Source organism: Carassius carassius, chromosome 25 (assembly GCF_963082965.1).
Source record: "Carassius carassius chromosome 25, fCarCar2.1, whole genome shotgun sequence".
Classification (NCBI taxonomy): domain Eukaryota; kingdom Metazoa; phylum Chordata; class Actinopteri; order Cypriniformes; family Cyprinidae; genus Carassius; species Carassius carassius.
This window is the reverse complement of record NC_081779.1, coordinates 5,062,695-5,083,059: the sequence shown is the minus strand read 5'-3', so window position 1 is coordinate 5,083,059 and position 20,365 is coordinate 5,062,695. Positions and strand designations below refer to the sequence as shown.

The window sequence follows — 20,365 nt, the reverse complement described above, 5'->3', positions numbered from 1 at the left end:
GATTTGAGAATGTTCCAAAAACCATTTTGTAATCTTTAATATAAAAGAGATCACATGGTGAGTGAGTGGCATTTAAAAAAAAAACATTTTTTGTCACTTACCAGCACATGGCTTTACCTAGAAAATAAATCAGTTCCATATAAATCTCTTTAATATTAATTAATTAATTATTGAATTATTTACACTTTGTTTTAATGCCCTTCTGAATGCTTTTGTACTTAGTGTGCCTATATTATGTAGCTTCTATTATATTACTCAGTACAATGCATATTGTTCTGAAACAGCTTTATATGTCATATATTATGTCTTCATCATTTCACAGCCAAAGCAGAGTCACAGACTTCACTGAGAATAGGAACATGCCAATTACTTGTCTGACGTTTCTCTGTGAAAAGCTCTATTGAAAGTGGATTAGAGTAAGTCTCAGGTCCTCCTTCTTAAGTGAATGAAAAAACACCTGTCTGATCTACTTTCTCAAGGTGACTTGGATTGCAGTAGGTGATAATATACTTAAATGAATTAACTTTACAATGTGACTTCACGATAGAACTAAAAGCCTCTGACTTGAGACTTTGGTTAGTAAATTGCCATATTAATATTAATTCTGACCTGGATGACTAAACATTTGTAGACACTTCGCATGGGCTGATGTTGCATAGCAAACTTTTTTCTTTCTATAAATTTATACTGCAGTTAAACTTTCCATAGTTACTTTAACATAGTTTTGTGGGCTAATTTACATTTCAGACATTTGATTTTCTTTCCAATAATATTTTCTTCTGTCATAGATTATTTAGTGCAAAAGTGCCCAATGCAAATTTTCTGTCCTAAGACATTTGCACAACAATTTGTTCTGTTAAAAAAGAAACATTGCTAAGATCAGCATTGTTTTCAATTATGTTATTAATTATTTCAAATACCTTCAAATCATAAAACAAACAGATACGCACAGCACACACTAAAATATTGTTTAATGCAGAACACTATGTTTATTAGAAAGGTATTCAAGTAACCACTGCAATTTGTATGTGAAATTCCTACAAAAAGATGAAAGAAGTAAACATAGACATTTAATCTTTTAATATATTTTGTAATTTTGAGGGCTTTGGGAATCAAAATCCAACTGTGTGCCAGTTAAAGTTGTTACTATCATCAAAGAGCCGTAATATCAGATCTCAGACAGTGTGTGGTTGTTGGGAAAAGTCACTGTACATTTTCTTCTGCAGTCTATTGTCATTTGTAATAAATAAAAACCTTTATCTAATGAGAAGGATTTTTATTTGACAAAAAGAAGTGTAATATATTTAAAATTCTTAAATGATTATTCATTTTCTTTTGTTTTTAAGCAGTCAAAAACACTAATTTCAAATCAAAGAATCGTTGTCGTGAGATTGCCATGTGATGATAACATTAATGCAGTCCTGTGTTAGTTGCAACTTAGATTTTTATAATTAAATATTGCATTTATACTAATGAAATGCAATCTTCCAGAAATCCCACACATACAGGTGGACCATTGCATGTTTTGTGTGTGAGATTCTTTTTTGCTTGGAAATGGATCATTTCTCATCCTCTCTCTCAACATTTACTCATCCTTTCTTTCTCATTCTCATTCTCATATTCATTCTCATCTCATCTTGTCTCAGGGTCCAACTCAGTTCCAGATCTTCAAGAAGCTGTCCCATGAGCCAGTGCAAACACACATGCCATCTTCTGGTACTCCAGTGCAGCTCACCCTGTTGTCATGGCCAGACAACACACCTACAAAAGAGAAAGGAAGGAAGTAAGTGAGAGGATTAATTTTACAGCACTTTGTTCTTTATGCACATTCATTAATTTGCAGTGAAATGGAAGTAGCAACTGATCTTTTCTACTGTATTGTGATATAAAAGAAAATAAAAAAGGGTGATTCTATGCATAGGTTGTTGATTAGATGTTAAGATGTTGCTGTTGCATTCAAAAGTGGGGGCAAATAAACACAAGCTTGCAACGACAAGGTTTAAATGAACTAAATGATAGGAGAAGAAAGCAGAAAGAAGTCTGACATTTCCATTGGAGGATCAAGTTATGACATTTTGATTAAATATTGGTGCAAAGGTAAAAGGTGCAAAAAAACAAAAAAAAAACAACCTGATTGCATGGATGAATTGCTCAATATCTATAGGATGGATTTAGAAAATAGATATGGTGAATTTTCATTTCATTCCAACTTTAAAGGAATAGTTCAGCCAAAAATGAATTTTGCTGAAAATATGCTCACCCTCAGGCCATCCAATATGTACATGGTTTTGTTTCTCCACAGAAACGTAGCATTACATCACTTGCTTAGCAATGGATCCTCTGCAGTGAATGGGTGCCGTCAGAAAGAGAGTCCAAACAGCTGATAAAAACATCACAATAATCCACAAATAATCCACACTACCATCAGCTAATGTCTCACGAAGTGAAAAGCAGTGAGTTTGTAAGAAACAAATCATTGAAGAGTTGAAATTTAAACCATCCCTTCTGGCCAAAATATGAGCCCATAATTCATAAAAACACTTTCTCCAGTGAAAACGTCCATCCCCTGTTGTCCTCTCACATCAAAATCCAACAACATATTTGTTTAGAACAGTTTTGGACTGTTTTTTCTTGTAAATTGTGCCAGATCTTAGCATATTTCTCTCCTGATTCAGACTTTTTCACTGGAGAAAACAATATTATGGATAGAGGACTCATATTTTAGCCAGAAACAATGGTTTAAAGTTAAAATGAATTAATGACAGATTTGCTTCTTATAGACATACAGCTGATGGACTGGTTTTTTGTGGATTACTTCTGGATTATTGTTGTGTTTTTATCAGCTGTTTGGACTCTCATTCTGACGGCACCCATCCACTGCAGAGGATCCATTGGTGAACAAGTGATGGAATGCTACATTTCTTCACATCAGTTGAAACAAACTCATCTACATCTTGAATGGTTTGAGGATGAGTACATTCAGGGGTGGAGCCGTGGCATCACTGACGAAAGCTTGGCCACCCCACTCAGTTTTTATCTCTTTGTTTTTGACAAGAAATGCATTTATTAAGATGTGGAACTGCTGTATCTCTGTGCTTTATGACCACATACAACAGGATAATTTTCAGATGTGCATTTCAGCTTCACCTCAGCGTCAGGCGCAAGTCAAATGAGCGGAAAAGCTACAGCAGCCAAATCAGCTTCAGTAAAACAACTGTGAACTTCAGTCTGATGAGATGGTGTTCAGACTATGTCAGTAAACACACTTTCCTGTCCCATCAGCTGTTTTACTGTGCTCCCGGTGCACACTCTTCAACATTATGCAAATACGTGGCACACGCTGTGTATCACTTCATAAATAACCCACACAAGAAACTGTGAGCATACATACAGTACCTAGTTCTGTCGTCAGCTAAGTCATAAAGCTAAATTACCATAAAGGCGAATAAAGCTGCAACTTGTGCATGTATACACAGCACATAAGAACATCTCTCAAATGCATACTAAAATATATTCCGCAATTCGAGATTACATAAGGTACAAGCAGATATGTATTTTTTATTTGTAATTTTATGCACTAATACTAGAAATTGTCTAGTATAAGTGCACTGTGCTCACATTTATTTGTGCATTAAATTAAAATGTTAATGCATAAAATAACTAATTTTATATTCTGGCATTTATGTCTACTGTTGACTTCCAGCCTTTTTCACATTTTTATCTCTATCTATCTTCATGCCTCATTCATGAGTATGTAATATTGGACAGCAAGCATTTGGGAGTTTTTAGAAGTTGAATGAGCAATAAAGCTATAGTGAGCCCCCTATGAAAACATCCTAGCTCCGCCACTAAGTACAATTTGAGCAGATTTTCATTTTTTAAATGCTAGAAGAGTGTTTTAATATTTAGAAATAGGCTACATACATAAATTGCTGCTCAGTGGAGTTGCCGAGACCGAGAGATTTGACTTGCTTAAAATGGACTTTGTTCCTTCTTAATCAGTATTCACTCCATCTGTGACTTCTTTCTGTCAACTCACCCACTTTCTCGCCCTTTAGTGAGTCCCAAATATTGCAGTTGAAGTCGTCGTAGCCAGCAAAGATGAGGCGGCCAGACGTAGATAGAGCCAGTGATGTTACACCACTGTTCAGTGCAGCATCCTGGTAACAGATCACTTCTTGATCGGCACGAATATCATACATTTTGCATGTGCAGTCATCCGAGCCAGTGATAATTGCATTTCCACTAGGGATGAACTGAAGAAAGAGGAAGTTTGGTAAATCCATTTCCATTCATGTGCTTTGCTCTTAAATTAAATCGGAAAGACTTGAATCTTTGAAACTGTTAGAAGGTTAGCATCATCAGTGAAGAAGCCAAAAAACAACTGTGAGTTTCCCATGTTTAACTCACTGAAATGGCATTGATGTCACTCGTGTGACCCTGGAAGGTTTGCTTGCACTGGCCATCCCTGACATCCCACAGCTTGGCCAGAGAGTCGCAAGCACCAGAAACAAAGGTGTTCATGTCCGGAGACAGAGACAGACACATGCAATCGCCAACATGGTTCAGGAAAACAGTCTTCTGCTTTCCAGTCTCCAAATCCCACAATGCACTGGTAGACAAAAAAAAAAAAAACTCGTCTCAACAGGCAGTTGCTAGTCTCTAGACGTTTATGGGATATATTCTTTACTAGATTGCAAGTACCTTAATATAAAGTAAAGCACAACTCTCCGCATCAAGCTGCATAGCATTGTGAAAAAGCTCCAACATTACCTAATAATAATGGCGATGCTTGCTGGGCTTCTAGTCTAGCTAGACTTTGTGAGAATGACAGTGGAGCCATTTAACTTACACTTTTAGTTGAAGGTATTTTTAATGGATATGTTAATCAATTGCTTGGCTAAAAGAAAGTTGCTGCGCATTATTCCCTGATAAAGCATTTCAATATAAGTATTCTATGATGTTCAATTTACAGTGTAGTGAGTATCATCCAATTATTTTTGTATTTTAATAGAATATTTTGTATTTGGTGGGTTGATCAAATAATGAGTCCAGAAAGTGTTACCGGTAAGTCCAGAAAGTGAAGCGCATTGCATTGTGGTACATTCTTTCACATGATGTGTGCATTTATTTTTTTTTATTGCACTTTTTAGCAAATATAGCATGCAAACTATATACTAGATGTATATTAAGAATAGTATAGTATATTGCAAACAGCCTATTTCTTAATCAGAAGTTAATCGGTCTGACTCCTGAATGAGTCATATAGGCCATTTTGTGAACTGAAACAAACTGAATTAAACATAACTATTTGTGTGATGAACTTTTATGAATGTGCCTAGAAGTGCTGAGATTTCACATTAAGCTCGTACGGATGACTTTTATGGTTCTCTCATGGTGCTTTTTTGTTGCCATTCTCATTCCGTTTAATCTTATTTAAAGTAGTGGCCAAGAAAAAAAAAAGGAATACTCATAAAAGTTTGTAACAAAATTAATTTTGATATCTGGATGAACTAATATGAAAATACACAAACCATGTGGTATCACCAGAGGAGGTTAGAATCTCTGTGTCACTGAGGAAGCGTGCGCAGGACAAGTAACCTATGAAAAATAAATAACATTTCATTTTCATTGATTCATATAGCACAAATAAACACAACAGGAGTTGACAACTGTGCTTTACAGTGTAAAAGACTAAGATACATGATTCAAATGAGAAAGAAAGCAATAACACATAATGAGACGTATCAAATAAATAATAATGATTTCTGTACTTCTATACCTGTATGAGCATCCAATTCCTTCACGGTCTTGATTACAGGTGTCTTTAAGTTGTAGACTGTACACATGTTGTCGAGACCACCGCTGGCCACAAGGTTTCCAGAAGGAGCATATGCACAGGTCATCACCCATGAGGACTTGAGGGGAACAGCATTGACCTACAGAAACAGGGAACATTTTATATAATATTATAACATTTCCCCGAAGGAATTCTGATTTAAAGTTAAAGGAGAAGTATGCCATTTCCACACAATCAAATGTGAATGCATAATAATCACTCTTTTCAAAGATGTTTACCAGGTTTTGTTGCTTAAAAAGATGAACAGCATCAAAAACTGACAGCACCACATTGACCCGGTGGGTGTGAGTTTGTGTGTGAAATGTCATGATTCATCAATAACTTTAGTATTAAAGGCGCAATATGTAATTTTTCTGCTTTAAAAATAGCAGATATAACTATATCTATGTTATATATATTTTTTAGTTGTGTACTTACATTATCCCGAAAGTTTCCACGAACTTTCAAATCCAGAGAAAATTATAGTTTAATTAGAAGACACGGCACGTTTCTTTATTTCCGTTTTGTCGCCCGTCTATGGCGTCATATAAACTTTGACCCCTTTAGTTTATCTAACTTCCTGCGGAGCCGCCAAATACAAAGGAGAACAGAAGCAAAGACGAGACGAAGAAGGACGGACGGGAGAGGAGGATGGCGGCGACATCAGCAGGACGTGATCGAGGAAATAGTAATCGAATGAAAGCGGGAAATTCAAAAAACATTGGAAATACTGTTTTGGGAGCGGTTGAGCACGACTGCTTCGTGAATGGATCAGACGTAGGTAGGTGGGCGGAAATGGATTACAGTGAAGAGAAAGAAGGAAATGAGGGAATATTGAAGGGAGAGGTTTCAAAAAAGAGAGTCAGTCAGGTAAAAGGGAATAAAAGAATAAGGAATGAAAATGATGAGAATTCGGAAAGTGAGGAAGAAGAACATGAGCGAAATGAGAAGGAAGTACATGAGAATTTTATAGTCATAATAAGATTCAATGAAAAAGATCAAGAAAACATGAAGATAATCAACCCGTTTGTATTAACAAAACATCTGGCAAGTAAGATAGGGGAGATCCTATATGCTAAGGTCCTAAATGATGGAAATTTGTTGGTCAATTGTGCAAATGAAGATCAATTTGAGAAAGCAATCAAAGTAAAAGAGATTGGAAAACTGAAAGTGATAAACACACGGAGGGTGGGAGAACAAAATGGTGGAAGATGCAAAGGAGTGATCACAGGGGTACCAATGAATGTAGGAATGGAAGAACTTAAGAGACATCTTAAAGGGGGGGAAATAGTGATTGCACAAAGATTAAAAACTACAAGAGAAGGAGTGAAAAAGGATAGTGAAACGGTATTGATTGAATTTGAGGGGGGAAATATGCCAAAAAAGGTATACCTAGGTTATATGAGCTACCCAGTGAGAATGTATGTACCAAAACCATTGAGGTGTTTTAACTGTCAGAGGTTTGGACACATAGCCAATAACTGTAAAGAGAAGAAGAGATGTGCTAGATGTGGGGGCGAGCATGACTACGGAAAGTGTGGAGCAGGAGTGCAACCAAAATGTTGTAATTGTGGAGGAAGCCATAATGTGGCTTATAGAGGATGTGAGGTGATGAGACAGGAAAATAAAATCCAGAAAATAAGAGTTGAAAGAAGGATCACTTATGCAGAAGCAGCAAGAGTGTCAAGAGTACACAATAATATCACTATAGAACAAGCAGAGTTGGGGGTGGAAGAACAACAACAAAGAACAAGTGACAAGATTTATGTGGATAAAAAGGACTTGGTGACGTTTATTGCAGGAGTGATAAACAGTACAGCTGAAGTTAAATCAAAAAATGATAAAATACAGCTGGTTGTCAAAGCAGCAGTAAATCATTTAGGACTAGTGGGACTGACGTGGGAAGAAGTGAGGGAGAACCTCACCAATCAGTCAAGCCAGGAAGCACCATGTATTGGTTAATATTAATGGTTATCATCTTACAATGGAATGCAAGAAGTTTACTGGCCAATGGTCAGGAATTCAAACATTTCATTAAAGACAGGAAAATAAATCCAGATGTAGTGTGTATCCAGGAAACTTGGTTAAAGCCAAATTTAGAGTTTGTGATTCATGGATTTATAGGGATAAGAAATGACAGAGAAAATGGGGGACGGGGAGGAGGAGGATGTGCTATGTTTATTAAACAAGATGTTCCATATAGGGTACTGGAAAAGGGAGAGGATTTAGAATACATTAAGGTAGTAGTGTGGGAAAGAGGGGAGGAAGTGGTTATAATAAACTACTATAATCCTTGCAAAAGGTTGGAAGTAGATAGGTTATTAAGGATACAAGGAAATAATAGAAACAAAGTAATATGGTGTGCAGATTTTAATGCTCACAGTAAAATATGGGGGGGCTCACATACAGATGTAAATGGAAGGGTAATAGAAGATTTGATGGATGATAAGGAATTGGTGTGTATGAATGACGGAAGAGGAACAAGAATAAACATAACAACAGGAAATGAATCGGCATTGGATATTACATTAGTGTCTAATCCCTTGGCTGGAATAAGTAACTGGCATGTTTGGAGCGATACTACAGTGGGCAGCGATCACTACCCAGTATCATGCTCAGTGGGAGAGCGAGTGGAAATAAGACCAGGTGAAGGAATACCAAAATGGGGTTTTAGAAGAGCAGATTGGGTAAAATTCCAGCAATTAAGTGAGGAATCATTATCAAAGATAGACATTTCTGGCAATATAGATGAAACAAACAAACAAATAACATCAGCAATTATTATGGCAGCAGGTGGATCTATTCCAAGGAGTAAACAAAGGAGGAATAAAAAACTGGTACCATGGTGGACAGAAGAGTGTCGTCAAGCTGTTAAAAACAGGAATAGAGCATTTAAACTAGTTAAAAACACCCATAACATGCAGCATTTGATTCTGTATAAAAAGGCACAGGCTAATGTGAGAAGAACAGTGCGTCAAGCTAAAAGGGCAAGTTGGAGGAACTTTTGCAATGAAATAGGAAGAACAACGCCTGTTGGTGAGGTTTGGGGAATGATAAAAAGGATGGGTGGAGTAAGGAGGGAAAGGGAAATTCCAGTTATAATTACTGAGGAAGGTACAGCAATCTCCAATAAGGATAAGGCAGAGGTAATGGCAAAAACATTTGTAAAAATTCACAGTTCAGATAACTTGTCAGAAGTATGCAAAATGAGAAAGGAAAACACAATGAATCAGTATCCTGGTGTGTTAAACTGGAGGGAAAAAACTGATGATACAATTGATGAACCTTTTAGTATGGCAGAGTTGATTAGAGCAATAAATAAAGCTAAACCAACATCTCCAGGAAAAGATCAGATATGCTACGTCATGCTAAAACATCTAGGGAAAGAAGCACTCTTAAAGTTGCTGAACCTTTATAACAGAGTGTGGGAGGAGGGAAGATTACCGAATGCATGGAAAGAAGCAGTAGTTATTCCAATAAGGAAACCAGGCAAGGATCCTTCTAAACCCACAAGTTATAGACCAATAGCATTAACATCAAATGTATGCAAAATTATGGAAAGGATGATAACAGAAAGGTTATCATATATACTAGAAAAAAGTGGAAAACTAGCAAACTATCAAAGTGGTTTTAGGAAAGGGAGGAGTACCATGGATTCGGTTATAAGACTAGAAAATGAAATAAGAAAGGCTCAGGCAAATAAGGAATCAGTCATTACAGTGTTTTTTGATATAGAAAAAGCGTATGACATGATGTGGAAGGAAGGATTGTTGATAAAGTTGCACTTGATGGGTCTAGGTGGAAGAGTTTTTAATTGGATAAAGAATTTTTTGTTTGGAAGAAAAATTGAAGTACGAATAGGGTCAGACATATCAAGTCAGTTCGATGTGGGCAATGGAACACCTCAAGGCAGTGTGATTAGCCCACTACTTTTTATCATCATGATTGATGATGTCTTTACTAAGGTACCAATGGATATAGGGAGGTCACTGTTTGCGGATGATGGGGCGTTGTGGAAAAGGGGAAGGAATATGGAGCATGCAATCAGGAAAGTACAAGGAGCAATTGATGAGGTGGTGGAGTGGGGATATGATTGGGGGTTTAAGTTTTCAATAGAAAAAACTCAAACAGTCTTTTTCACCAAGAAACAAATTAAGGAAGGGATGAAGTTAAATATGTATGGGAAAGAATTAGAAAGGGTTGGAACTTTCAAATTTTTGGGGATTATTTTCGATTCACGGTTAACATGGGTAGATCATATAAAGAAAATAGAAGGAAAATGCAAAAAAGTAATTAATGTAATGAGATGTTTGACAGGTAGGCAATGGGGAGCTAGTTGTTATGCATTAAAAACAGTATATGTGGCATTGATTAGATCTGTGTTGGATTATGGCAGTGTAGCTTATGGGTCAGCAGCCAAATCTCTATTAAAGAAACTAGATGGGATCCAGGCACAGGCATTAAGAGTGTGTAGTGGTGCTTTTAAAACTTCACCAGTACCTGCACTGCAGGTAGAAATGGGAGAAATGCCGTTAGAAATTAGAAGGAGGCAGCTGATGACAAATTATTGGGCTAATTTGCAGGGTCATAATGAGTTCCACCCCACAAAAATAGTGTTGCAGGAGACCTGGGAGAATGCAAGTTACAAAGGAGAGAATTTTAGTAGAATAGGCAACGAGGTAGCAAGAGAATTTGGAGTATTTTATATGAAGATGAGCCCTACTGTAGTATATCCAATGGTGGCTCCGTGGTTACTTGTTTGGCCTGATATTGACTGGTATTTGTTAGAATTAAAAAGGAAAGATGATGGAAAAGATCAAATAGATTTGGTAAATGCATTTAAGTACCTTATAAATAAAGATTATAAAGAATTTGTACATGTGTATACAGATGGTTCTAAGAAACCTGAGACAGGAGTGACAGGATATGGGGTGGCAATACCTGCTAAAGGAATAGGAATTAATAGAAGAACATCTGATTTTTTAGGAGTATATACAGTGGAAATGGTGGCAGTATTAGTTGCGTTAAGGTGGGTGGAAAAAACAAGTCAAGAAAAGGTTCTGATATGCACCGATTCATCCTCAGTCCTTGAGAGTTTAAGGTCTTTTCACTCTAGCCGTCAAGATGTATTATATGAAGTCCTTCAGTCAGTAACAAGAATAACAAATCAAGGAGGACAGGTACAATTTATGTGGGTTCCAGCACATGTAGGGGTGAAAGGGAATGAGCAGGTGGATGAATTGGCAAAGAGGGCTTTAAAGAAGGGAAATATAGAAAGGCAAATTAAAATAAGTAAAGCAGAGGTCAAAAGTATCATCTGGGAAAAAACTAACCAAATTTGGCAAGAAAGGTGGGACAGAGAGGAGAAAGGAAGGCATTTATATCAAATTCAAAAGAGTGTAAAAATAAATAGGTTAGGTGGTGGGCACAGGAGAGAGGAAACTGTAGTGACAAGGTTAAGGCTGGGGCATGGTGCTTTAAACAGATCACTGAAAATGATAGGAAAACACGAGACAGGCTTGTGTGAGTGGTGTCAGGAAGAGGAGTCAGTGGAGCACATAATTATAAGATGCAGGAGGTATGAGGAACAGAGAGTAACAATGAGGAATAATTTGAGGGAAATAGGGGTGCAGGATTTAACATTAAAAGGAGTGTTGAGCATAGGTGATAGAGCACAGGTTAGGATATTGTTAACTTTCTTAAGGGAAACTGGTTTGTTCAATAGGTTATGAAGATAAAATAGGGATATGGGTAAGTGTGTTGGGTAATGAATGAAAGTGTTTTTTTTTTTTTTTTTGTTTTTTTTTTTTTTTTTTTTATGTAGAAACTAGATTGTAAGCCTATTGTCTGATTCACACTCCGGAGCAGAAGGGGGCGGTAATGCACCAAAAGCTGGTTGCCAACCGCCGTTAAAAACAAAGAAGAAGAAGAAGAAGAAGAAGACGAGACGAAGAAGAAAAAGTAGTAGCTAGTCTTGATCGAGACTATTATATTTTATATTTATATTGTTTATATTCGTATTTATACTTCAATCAATAACTTAGTTATGGATCATGATTATGCTTTGCCTGCACGTTCTGTGAAGCGCAAACGTACGGGTGAAATAAATGACCTGAGAAGGTTTTGGGACAAGAGAACAAACAAGACACGGGTAAATATTGAAGTTGCATTTCCAAGATAGAGAGAGCTTCGTGACAAGCTGAAACTACAGAGAGATGTTTGCATTCTAATAAACAAGTATGCATCCATTCAGCTAACTGTATCTATCCGTATATTTTGTGAAACGATGATGTCTTGTGTAAAACGCAGATGGTCTAGCTCTCATGTAGAGTATAATGTAAATCTACATGTGTTCTATATCTAGCTGGATAAAGTAGCTTTTTTAACATATATTGTGTTTTATACATATATTACTACTAGCTAATATTGATCAATTGGATATTGATTTGATAGGGGTCTGATAATTCATATATCTCTCCGTTCGAAAAGACGTGATTGTCAAAATACTAGGCTGCTGCTGCTGTAGGTGAAGGGAGACCGCTGACAGACCAGGCTCTTGTCTTCATGACAACAATATCTATACTTCATGTTAAACATAAATATAAAGCCTACTGATAAAGGACACCGTCAACAGTATTGACGGCAAAATAAACGATGTTTGACAGGTGCAATATTTGAAAATCGATAATTATTTATTTATTTTTTATATTACATTTATATCTGAATTTATGTCAACCTATAGACTTCAAACATCAAAATGTCATGAATTAATATGTATTTGTGTACAAAATTACATATAAACATATTTTCCTATTATATTTTGCCTGGAAACGCTTCCAACACGCGTGCGTGTCGCGTGAAAAATAGGCGTCGGTTCTATTTCTAGCAAGCACGCGTTTTCCGCGCGCCTTGAGCCGCGCCTGAGACGCGCGGCTCACACAGGCAGTCTGCAAGCTCTAACCTATTAACATGGGAGCCGAATTAAAAACTGACACGCCACGCAGCTGAGACGCTTGCGCCACGCATCCACTGTGTCGCCGGCCTCAGTTAAAATGAGTGAGGAATGTGGGGAGCGACAGAGCGCGTGTTCCAATGAACAACAACTCCCATGAGCTTACGCTCTTTCCCGACATCATCAAAGTACGTCTCATGTTATTGTTTTGATTGAGTGACCCCTGGTGGCCAAAAATTCCATACTGTGCGTTTAAAATTTGTTCTAGATGTACACAAGCTGAAGGAAAAACTGGAACCACATGCATGCAAAAATCACATACTCTGGGTCGAATCATAAACATGTTCGGATCATATTTTATAGATATTTATTATATAGCCCAAAATATTTATAGATACTTAGATCCCCATCTTCTCTTAAAAGTGTATCACCTTATTTCCAGTGTGAGAATCCCAGATGAGAAGTTTGCCATCCTGTGATGCACTGACCATTAGCCTAAAGACACCAATGAAAGGCTGGTAAGACAACGGGATGTATTATTTCTTATATAATCTACCCCTCGTTGTATTTAATGTACACAGAACTTTACAGACAATTGCCGTGAGTGCATGATTTATTTTATTATGTTTTGGCTTGAAAAAGGTTGTGTTAGTAGCCTTGTGTAAGCTAGTTCAATTTATTCAGATTTTTTAGGATTCTAACAACTGTAACAATAAATAATGCGGTTCAATTCGAATGTATTCCAAAATAGTATATGTATGTCTTTATATTAGTGCGGTCAAACGATTAATCACGATTAATCGCATTCAAAATAAAGGTTTTTGTTCACATAATATATTTGTGTGTGCTGTGTATATTTATTATGTATATATTAATACAAACACATGCATGTATATATTAAGTGAAAATATATAATATTTATATTTTAATTATATTTATATATAATATTAATTATATCAAGCGCAAGGTTGGGGGTTCGATTCCCCGGGAACACATGATAGGTAAAAATTGATAGCCTGAATGCACTGTAAGTCTCTTTGGATAAAAGCATCTGCTAAATGCATTAATTTAATTATATATATATATTAATTTGACAGCAAAGGTCAACAGGTAAACCAATGTAATTCTCTTTCTGTTAATTATTTTTCCCCCTTGAATTTACTTTTGAAGGCCAAACAGATAATTGATAAATATTAGCTAATATTTATATAGTGCTGTGTAACTCTGCACACCTAATGATTTGACTTGACCCGTACTGATGTTCTCACCTGTTGTCTGTACTCCAGTGCATGGCATAGATTTTGGCCAGATGGCCTTTGAGGGTCCTCCTGGTCTTGAGTTGGACCTGAGGGGCCGGAGCCACCCCGGCAGCGGCAGAGGCCATGTCTGTGTCGTGTACTGCTTTACGAGCTGCCTAGTAGGGGAACAAATATTTATATGAGCATTTTGTTATTATATATATAAATAGAAACTGAACAGCTAAAGATGAATATAGATTTTAGTGTATCAAAGACCATATAACTATGTTCTTTAACGGTTTCATTGTGAAAGTACATCAAATATTCAAGAACTTTACGGCAGTCTCACCTCAATCTGTGTCTTCAGGGCTTCGGCCTCCTTTTTCATCTGCTCCATTTCACCCATGGCTGCTGTTAATCGGGGTTCGTACTAACACAAGCTGAAAGCAATCAGGAAATAAAAATAAAATAATTAAACATAAAAAAAAATGACTAGGATTGAACTATATAGGCCTTGTGTGTGATTATTACAGCCAGTGTTGCCAAGTCAAAATAGGGCTAATTTTACACTGTTGTTTAGTTTTCTTTCTTTTTTTTTGGGAAAAACAACAACAACATAATTGGGTCAGTTTTGGACTATTTTTTGGGCAGCAACTGAGGTGGGTTTTGTTTTCAGAGTACTGGCAACCCTGATGCATCAGACATTTAATAATATCGATGACTTATAATTTGACCTTATATGGACAAATATTTAAACCTGACTTTGATTTGATGCATAACCTCTAAGCCAGTCATAAAACATCTCAGTGGACAACAATTAGTCTTGAATTTTGCATGTAATATCTCAGAAAGCAGGTTCTTCATACCTGTAGGTAGACACTAACACTGAATATAGTGTGGCATCATGAGAGACTGTGTCATAGATGGAAGGTATGTGCCATCTAGTTGGCTGCAGTATGGGGACTACAAACCAAGATGGCCACCTGGTCCCAAACTACAGTTACCAAGTTCCTCAGTGGGAGAGACACAGCTGTTGGGAGTGAAGGGGAAAAAGCTGATGATGAGCTGGGAACAAAGGGACTTTCCCTGCATTCCATTCGGAAGGGCACATCCCTATGCCCTAATCCCTTCAAAGGGTTTACCCTCCGAAGTGAGAGATTCGAAGGGTTGAAGGGTGTAGGGGAACAAATAACTGTTTCTTGAAGTGCCCTACTGCGTCATAATCACATGCCCATGTGGAGGCGCCGTCATCATGCTAAGAATCTGCCCGAAGCATCCATCAGTTGTACCCTTCGAAATCCTTCATTCCGAAGGGTCCTTTGAAGTGGCCAGTTTTGAGCACTTCATTTTGGAACGACCCTTTAATATGGCGGCCATGATTCTTTTCACTCCGAAGTGCCCTTCGGAGGGTGATATATCTTGTTTTGAACACACCGTTTGATTCTTGTGTGTGTGTGTAGAGAGAAGCTGGATACATTTTGGCTTTTGGAGCTGATGATTAAAAAATAAAAAGAGAAACATGTAACTTGACGTACGCCTGGACTCAATTTGTGAAGCAACCTCTCACAATGTCACAATAGATTTGCACCCAAGAAAATCAATGGTCAGCAACAACATTGTCTGCCATTTATGAGTTCAGCTTGAGTTCAGTAACGCTAGCAAATGCTAATGATACAGTGAATCTCTTATTTAAAATTCTAATTCGACATGTCAAATTCTGTTATTGGTATAAAAAAAAAAAAAAAAAATTCAGAACCTAGCACCAAGCTACTAAATCAGTCCTTCAAGTCTGTTAAGTCCACTAGACTGTAGGGTGTCCCATTTGTCATTTTAGCATTCAGAAGGGTGCTCGAGAGCGCCCCCTTTGTGTGGACCGCAAGGGTTTAGGTTGCCATTTGGGACAGGGCCACAGTCCTATTCAAGCCTTATTATAAAGTAAAATATATGTGCAATTCATGAAACAAGGCAAATAAAAAAAGTGCAAAACTATACTATAAGATGTGGAACCAAAACTAATCTAACCTTAGGCCTAAACATGGTAAACGTAGACTTGGTAATCTGTAATTGAATGTCTAATCAAACGTCTGAGAACTGTAATCTGCTTAAAATTTTAAAAAGATTTCAAATGTTTTATTTAGATGTAAATCTTCTAAGTAGCAACTTACTATAAAAATGTCTGTTGCTTGTCTACCACGGTATGAGTTTACTTCTCTGTGGGAGGCTAGAGGAGATGACAAGGAATTATCAGACTTGTCATGCTACAGAGATCCTAATGAACTTAATTGAAGGTTAAGTAGAGCCTAGTACTAGAAACCATGATCCGCAAAAGTGAGTCTTGCATTGTGCTGTTGATGATCAAATGATATGTTATAATAGTTAGAAGATTACTCTGTGATCTTGTGATTAGAACTGTTGTTTTATTGATGTCAAGGAGGGCTAGAAGAAATGTCTAAGCCCCTGCTGGAACTGTCGAGGGAAGGCTAATCAAATCTCCTGTCATCCGATTAGTGACTGCTCTTTACTATGGGATCAGGAGGGACCTGGGGTGAGGAGATCAAACACAAAACAAAGAGCAAGAAAGGACGTGTTGTATGTTGTGATATATCTCGTATGTTGTGATCTTCCATACATATGTGATTGAATGTACATGGAAGTTCATCAAGATGAAATGAGACCTGATAAATCTTAAGATTCTTTTTGATTACGTGTTCAAGAGTAGCTAGCATTAGGTTAATCCTACAAAGAGCCAAATGTGCGGACTTTGCAAGTTGACATTGATATGTTTAGAAACGAAAACAACACTGCAAAAACATTTTTTTCAAAGTTTTAATATTACTGGAGTACAAGAAAGTACTGTTTCTTTATACCAGTGTTATTTTGTGTCAAATCAGATACTTTTTTTGTATTAGAATATTTTGAATTAGATTTTATTTTATTTTTTGCTTTCACTTTGATTTTTAAAGTTTTGGTCATTTTGTTGTGTTTTAGATTAAACTAAATGAAAATGAGAAATGTTGCCTTTTTGTTTTAATATTTTATTTAAAGTAACAGGTTTTTTTTTAGATGGTTTTAGTTTTGGTTCATTATATTAACCCTGCTTTCTACTTCAGAATTTCACGTTGAATTCAGTGGATTACTTGCTGTTTCTTTGTAATTATTTGTGAAATTCTCTAGCAATTTCTGAGTACAGATTGTTTCTACAACTGTTTTTTTCATTGTAGAGGAATGCATCAATATAGGAGACAAAAAAGATAACTACAACCTCAAATTCCTCATGAAAGTGCTGGATGCATTTTTTTGATGGTCAAAATACCAACATTAACAACCCAGTGTCATTTTAAGCATTATTAAAGTTGCAGATTAACATTCTGTGATAACGTGATTCAGGAACTACATCTGGCTATCAATAGACAAAAAAAGGGCCTAAAAAAGCATTTATCTGTGCGTTTCTGTGCATGCATACTTAATAAAAAAATGAATTTTAAGGATATTAATTCAGATTTATTGTAACGCACAAGGTTTGCATTTGTTCGCTATTTGCAGTGCATTTCATCGCTGCATGATTTTTCTTATGCAAACTAATCAGTGACCAAACTAACAACAAACTCACCGTTCTCTCTCTTTCTGTACCAGTCTCTATTTTGCTTAGTCCACAAGATATTCTCAATTAGACCTCAATTCTCTCACTCTGTGCCTCCCACAGGTTCCCCCAACAGACTGGATGCAACTTACCTGTGGAAAAACTCTCTTTCTCTTGCCTGTCTGCAAGAGAAGAACAGACGAGGATAGGAGGGGATGAAGGAGATCAGGGATGAAAGGATAAGCCCAAAGAATGGCACAGAGAGGGTGGGAGAGAGAAAGATAGAGGGAAAGGGTAGGGCGAGGAACAGGTAAACCGATTGGAATGGAAAATCAGGTTATGGAGTCGAAAGACAAGGCAAGAGTGAGCGCAGAGGACAGAGGAGGTGATGGATACGTTGTGGCATGAACAAAAACATGGTTGATTCCTGAAGAACATCTTGTCATGTTATTCTCAGCATTGGTTCTAACAGCAATTTTGGATTAATATGAGCATTTAAAGCAATTATCACATTTCACCGATGTTAACAATAGACATATTGTTTCTAAAAAGGTAATTGGTGTGGTTTGGTGTATGCTTGATACGACGGGGCCTGTTCTTTGGCTTTGGGGTTGAGGGGTTTGAGTTGGTTTGTCTGAGCTAATGAGTTGAGCTCGTCTAATCAGGTTCTAAGTGGATGTCCGGGAATCGGCAATCCTGTTAAGGAATTACAACATGTGAATCTGTGGAGCAGACATCACGGTGACACAGAGAGCAATGGAGCAAGGAAAGTGAGGAAACTCTTGAAAGTTATGATTATAAGACGATGATTTTTGGTTTTATATTTGATCTTGTATGATAACTTAATATTTCCCAACTTTTTAGAAAGTAAGAACAGGAAAGAGTAATATGATTTGTTTTATTGTTTAGCATTTAGAAGCACCAATCAACCTATATCCTAAACCTAGAAAATATTTTTCGATATGGTAACTGTGCCTGTGTGTTTTAAACCTATATACTGAATTAAAGTTTGCAACAACAGATATTGACAATAAAACCCTATCCTTGTCAATTCTCTAAAGAGCTAATGGATCTAATTTACAAGGTAAACATGCCAAGAAGAGTTTATCTTCTCAAGCCGTGTTGTAGGTAACTGCCTGTCTATGGCACTAGAGCCATTTTCCCTTAAAGGGATAGTTCACCCAAAAATGAAATTTGATGTTTATTTGCTTGCCCCCAGGGCATCCAAGATGTAGGTGACTTTGTTTCTTCAGTAGAACACAAACAGAGACTTTTGCAGTCTGTCAGTCATATAATGGACGTGGATGGGAATCATAGCTTTGAGAGTCATAAAACATACACAAACAAAACCAAATTAAATCCTGCGCCTCGTGACGATACATTGATGTGTAAAGACACAAAACGATCGGTCTGTTCAATAAAATAAACAGTATTTATGTTGTTTTTTATCTCTTATTTTCACCTCAATGTCTGAACTGTCCTGAGCGCGTTTGCGTCTTCTTCAGCCTGCGAGTGGCACCTTTGAAAGTCCTAATTGAGATTGTAGATAGAGTTTCTATGGTCCATTTGAGAGATAGGTGGCAGTAATGCACTTATAAGTCTGCGATCCCTCGTAAAGCAAGAAGAAGAAGATGCCTCAGCCACAGGCTGAAGAAGACGCCAATGCGCTCAGGACAGTTCAGACATTGCGGTGAAAATAAGAGATAAAAAAACAACATAAATACTGTTTATTTTCTTGCACAGACCGATCGTTTTGTGTCTTTACACATCAATGTATCTTCACGAGGCGCAGGATTTAATTTGGTTTTGTTTGTGTATGTTTTGTGACTCTCAAAGCCGTGATTCCTATCCACTTACATTATATGACTGACAGACTACAACGGTTTGAGTTAAAGGTTACATTAAAACTCTCTCGGAAACTTTTACCTTGTTTTTCATTATTATTTATTTATTTTCAAAACAAATTAATATATGTTTTGTTGTTTAACCTTGCCCCAAATTTGTACTCTGTAAAATTATTCAAAAAGTGTAAGTTTAAATATTTTTTGCATAGTTTTATGGTCATGATTATGTGTAAAAATTTTCAAAAAGTATGAAAATATTATTTCATTCTATGTATTTAATGTACATAGAATGCTACTCCAAAAATATTTTAAATGTCATTTTCACCACAGGATTTCATCAACTGCAATATAAATGGAAATTATATTCATTCATAAATAAATAAATAATAAACAGTGATGGTGTGAAATGTGTTTTAAGAATTTATTTTCCACAGGAACATAGTTAAAGAAACACCCATAGATAACATGATGTAAAGTAAATGGCCTCAAAACTGTAACGGCAGCCTGATTGAGGCCGCTTGAGAAAGATTTACCAGCTTTGATTAGTGACCTTCCTGTGCTAATTTACCAACAGGTATGACCTCATGACGCTCCTGGAAACTGTGTCAGGGATTGGTGATGAATAACACAACTGCACCTCAGGGAGCTGCTTCATCTGTGAATAGCGCTGGTTAGTAATGCAGTACACTTGCTTGAAGTGATTTACAGTACATTTATTACAGCTCATGTAGAGGAACCTGACATGATAATGAACCATTTTCATGAAACACCCCCTCTGGGATTTAAGCTGCCAACCTTTAAATTACTGGATCTCTAACCGCTAGGTCACACCACCCACAAAAGTTATCCTGTGACTGTTCCATTGTAACATTAAGAAAGATAAGTCAGAAAACAGAAAGTAGGTGGAGAACA

At 36.8% G+C, this 20,365-nt stretch overlaps 1 protein-coding gene across 2 annotated transcripts; it reads right to left on the bottom strand.

The window, feature by feature from the left end:
* Positions 1 to 964: 964 nt before the first annotated feature.
* Positions 965 to 17,922, bottom strand: LOC132103967 (guanine nucleotide-binding protein G(I)/G(S)/G(T) subunit beta-3-like). Of its 2 annotated transcripts, none has more exons than XM_059509090.1 (9): positions 17,762 to 17,922; positions 14,379 to 14,469; positions 14,060 to 14,205; positions 13,223 to 13,286; positions 5,783 to 5,939; positions 5,535 to 5,601; positions 4,411 to 4,612; positions 4,040 to 4,256; positions 965 to 1,761 (listed from the first exon to the last, which is right to left on the bottom strand). In XM_059509090.1, the coding sequence occupies exons 2-9, from the start codon at positions 14,433 to 14,435 to the stop codon at positions 1,655 to 1,657; spliced, it is 1,017 nt and encodes a 338-aa protein (XP_059365073.1). In that variant the 5' UTR covers positions 14,436 to 14,469; positions 17,762 to 17,922; the 3' UTR covers positions 965 to 1,654. The 2 variants fall into 2 exon arrangements, with proteins under 2 accessions (XP_059365073.1, XP_059365072.1); XM_059509089.1 differs by having other exon boundaries at positions 17,632 to 17,763.
* Positions 17,923 to 20,365: the final 2,443 nt, after the last annotated feature.

What these genes read in the sequence shown, in the direction of transcription:
- LOC132103967 (XM_059509090.1), bottom strand. Translation starts at nt 14,435, where the DNA reads ATGGGTGAAATGGAGCAGATGAAAAAGGAGGCCGAAGCCCTGAAGACA. An exon ending in CACTGGAGTACAGACAACAG is followed by an intron (nt 13,287 to 14,059) that starts GTGAGAACATCA and finishes TGGTGTCTTTAG; the next exon opens with GCTAATGGTCAGTGCATCAC. An exon ending in GTGACATCAATGCCATTTCA is followed by an intron (nt 4,257 to 4,410) that starts GTGAGTTAAACA and finishes CTCTTTCTTCAG; the next exon opens with TTCATCCCTAGTGGAAATGC.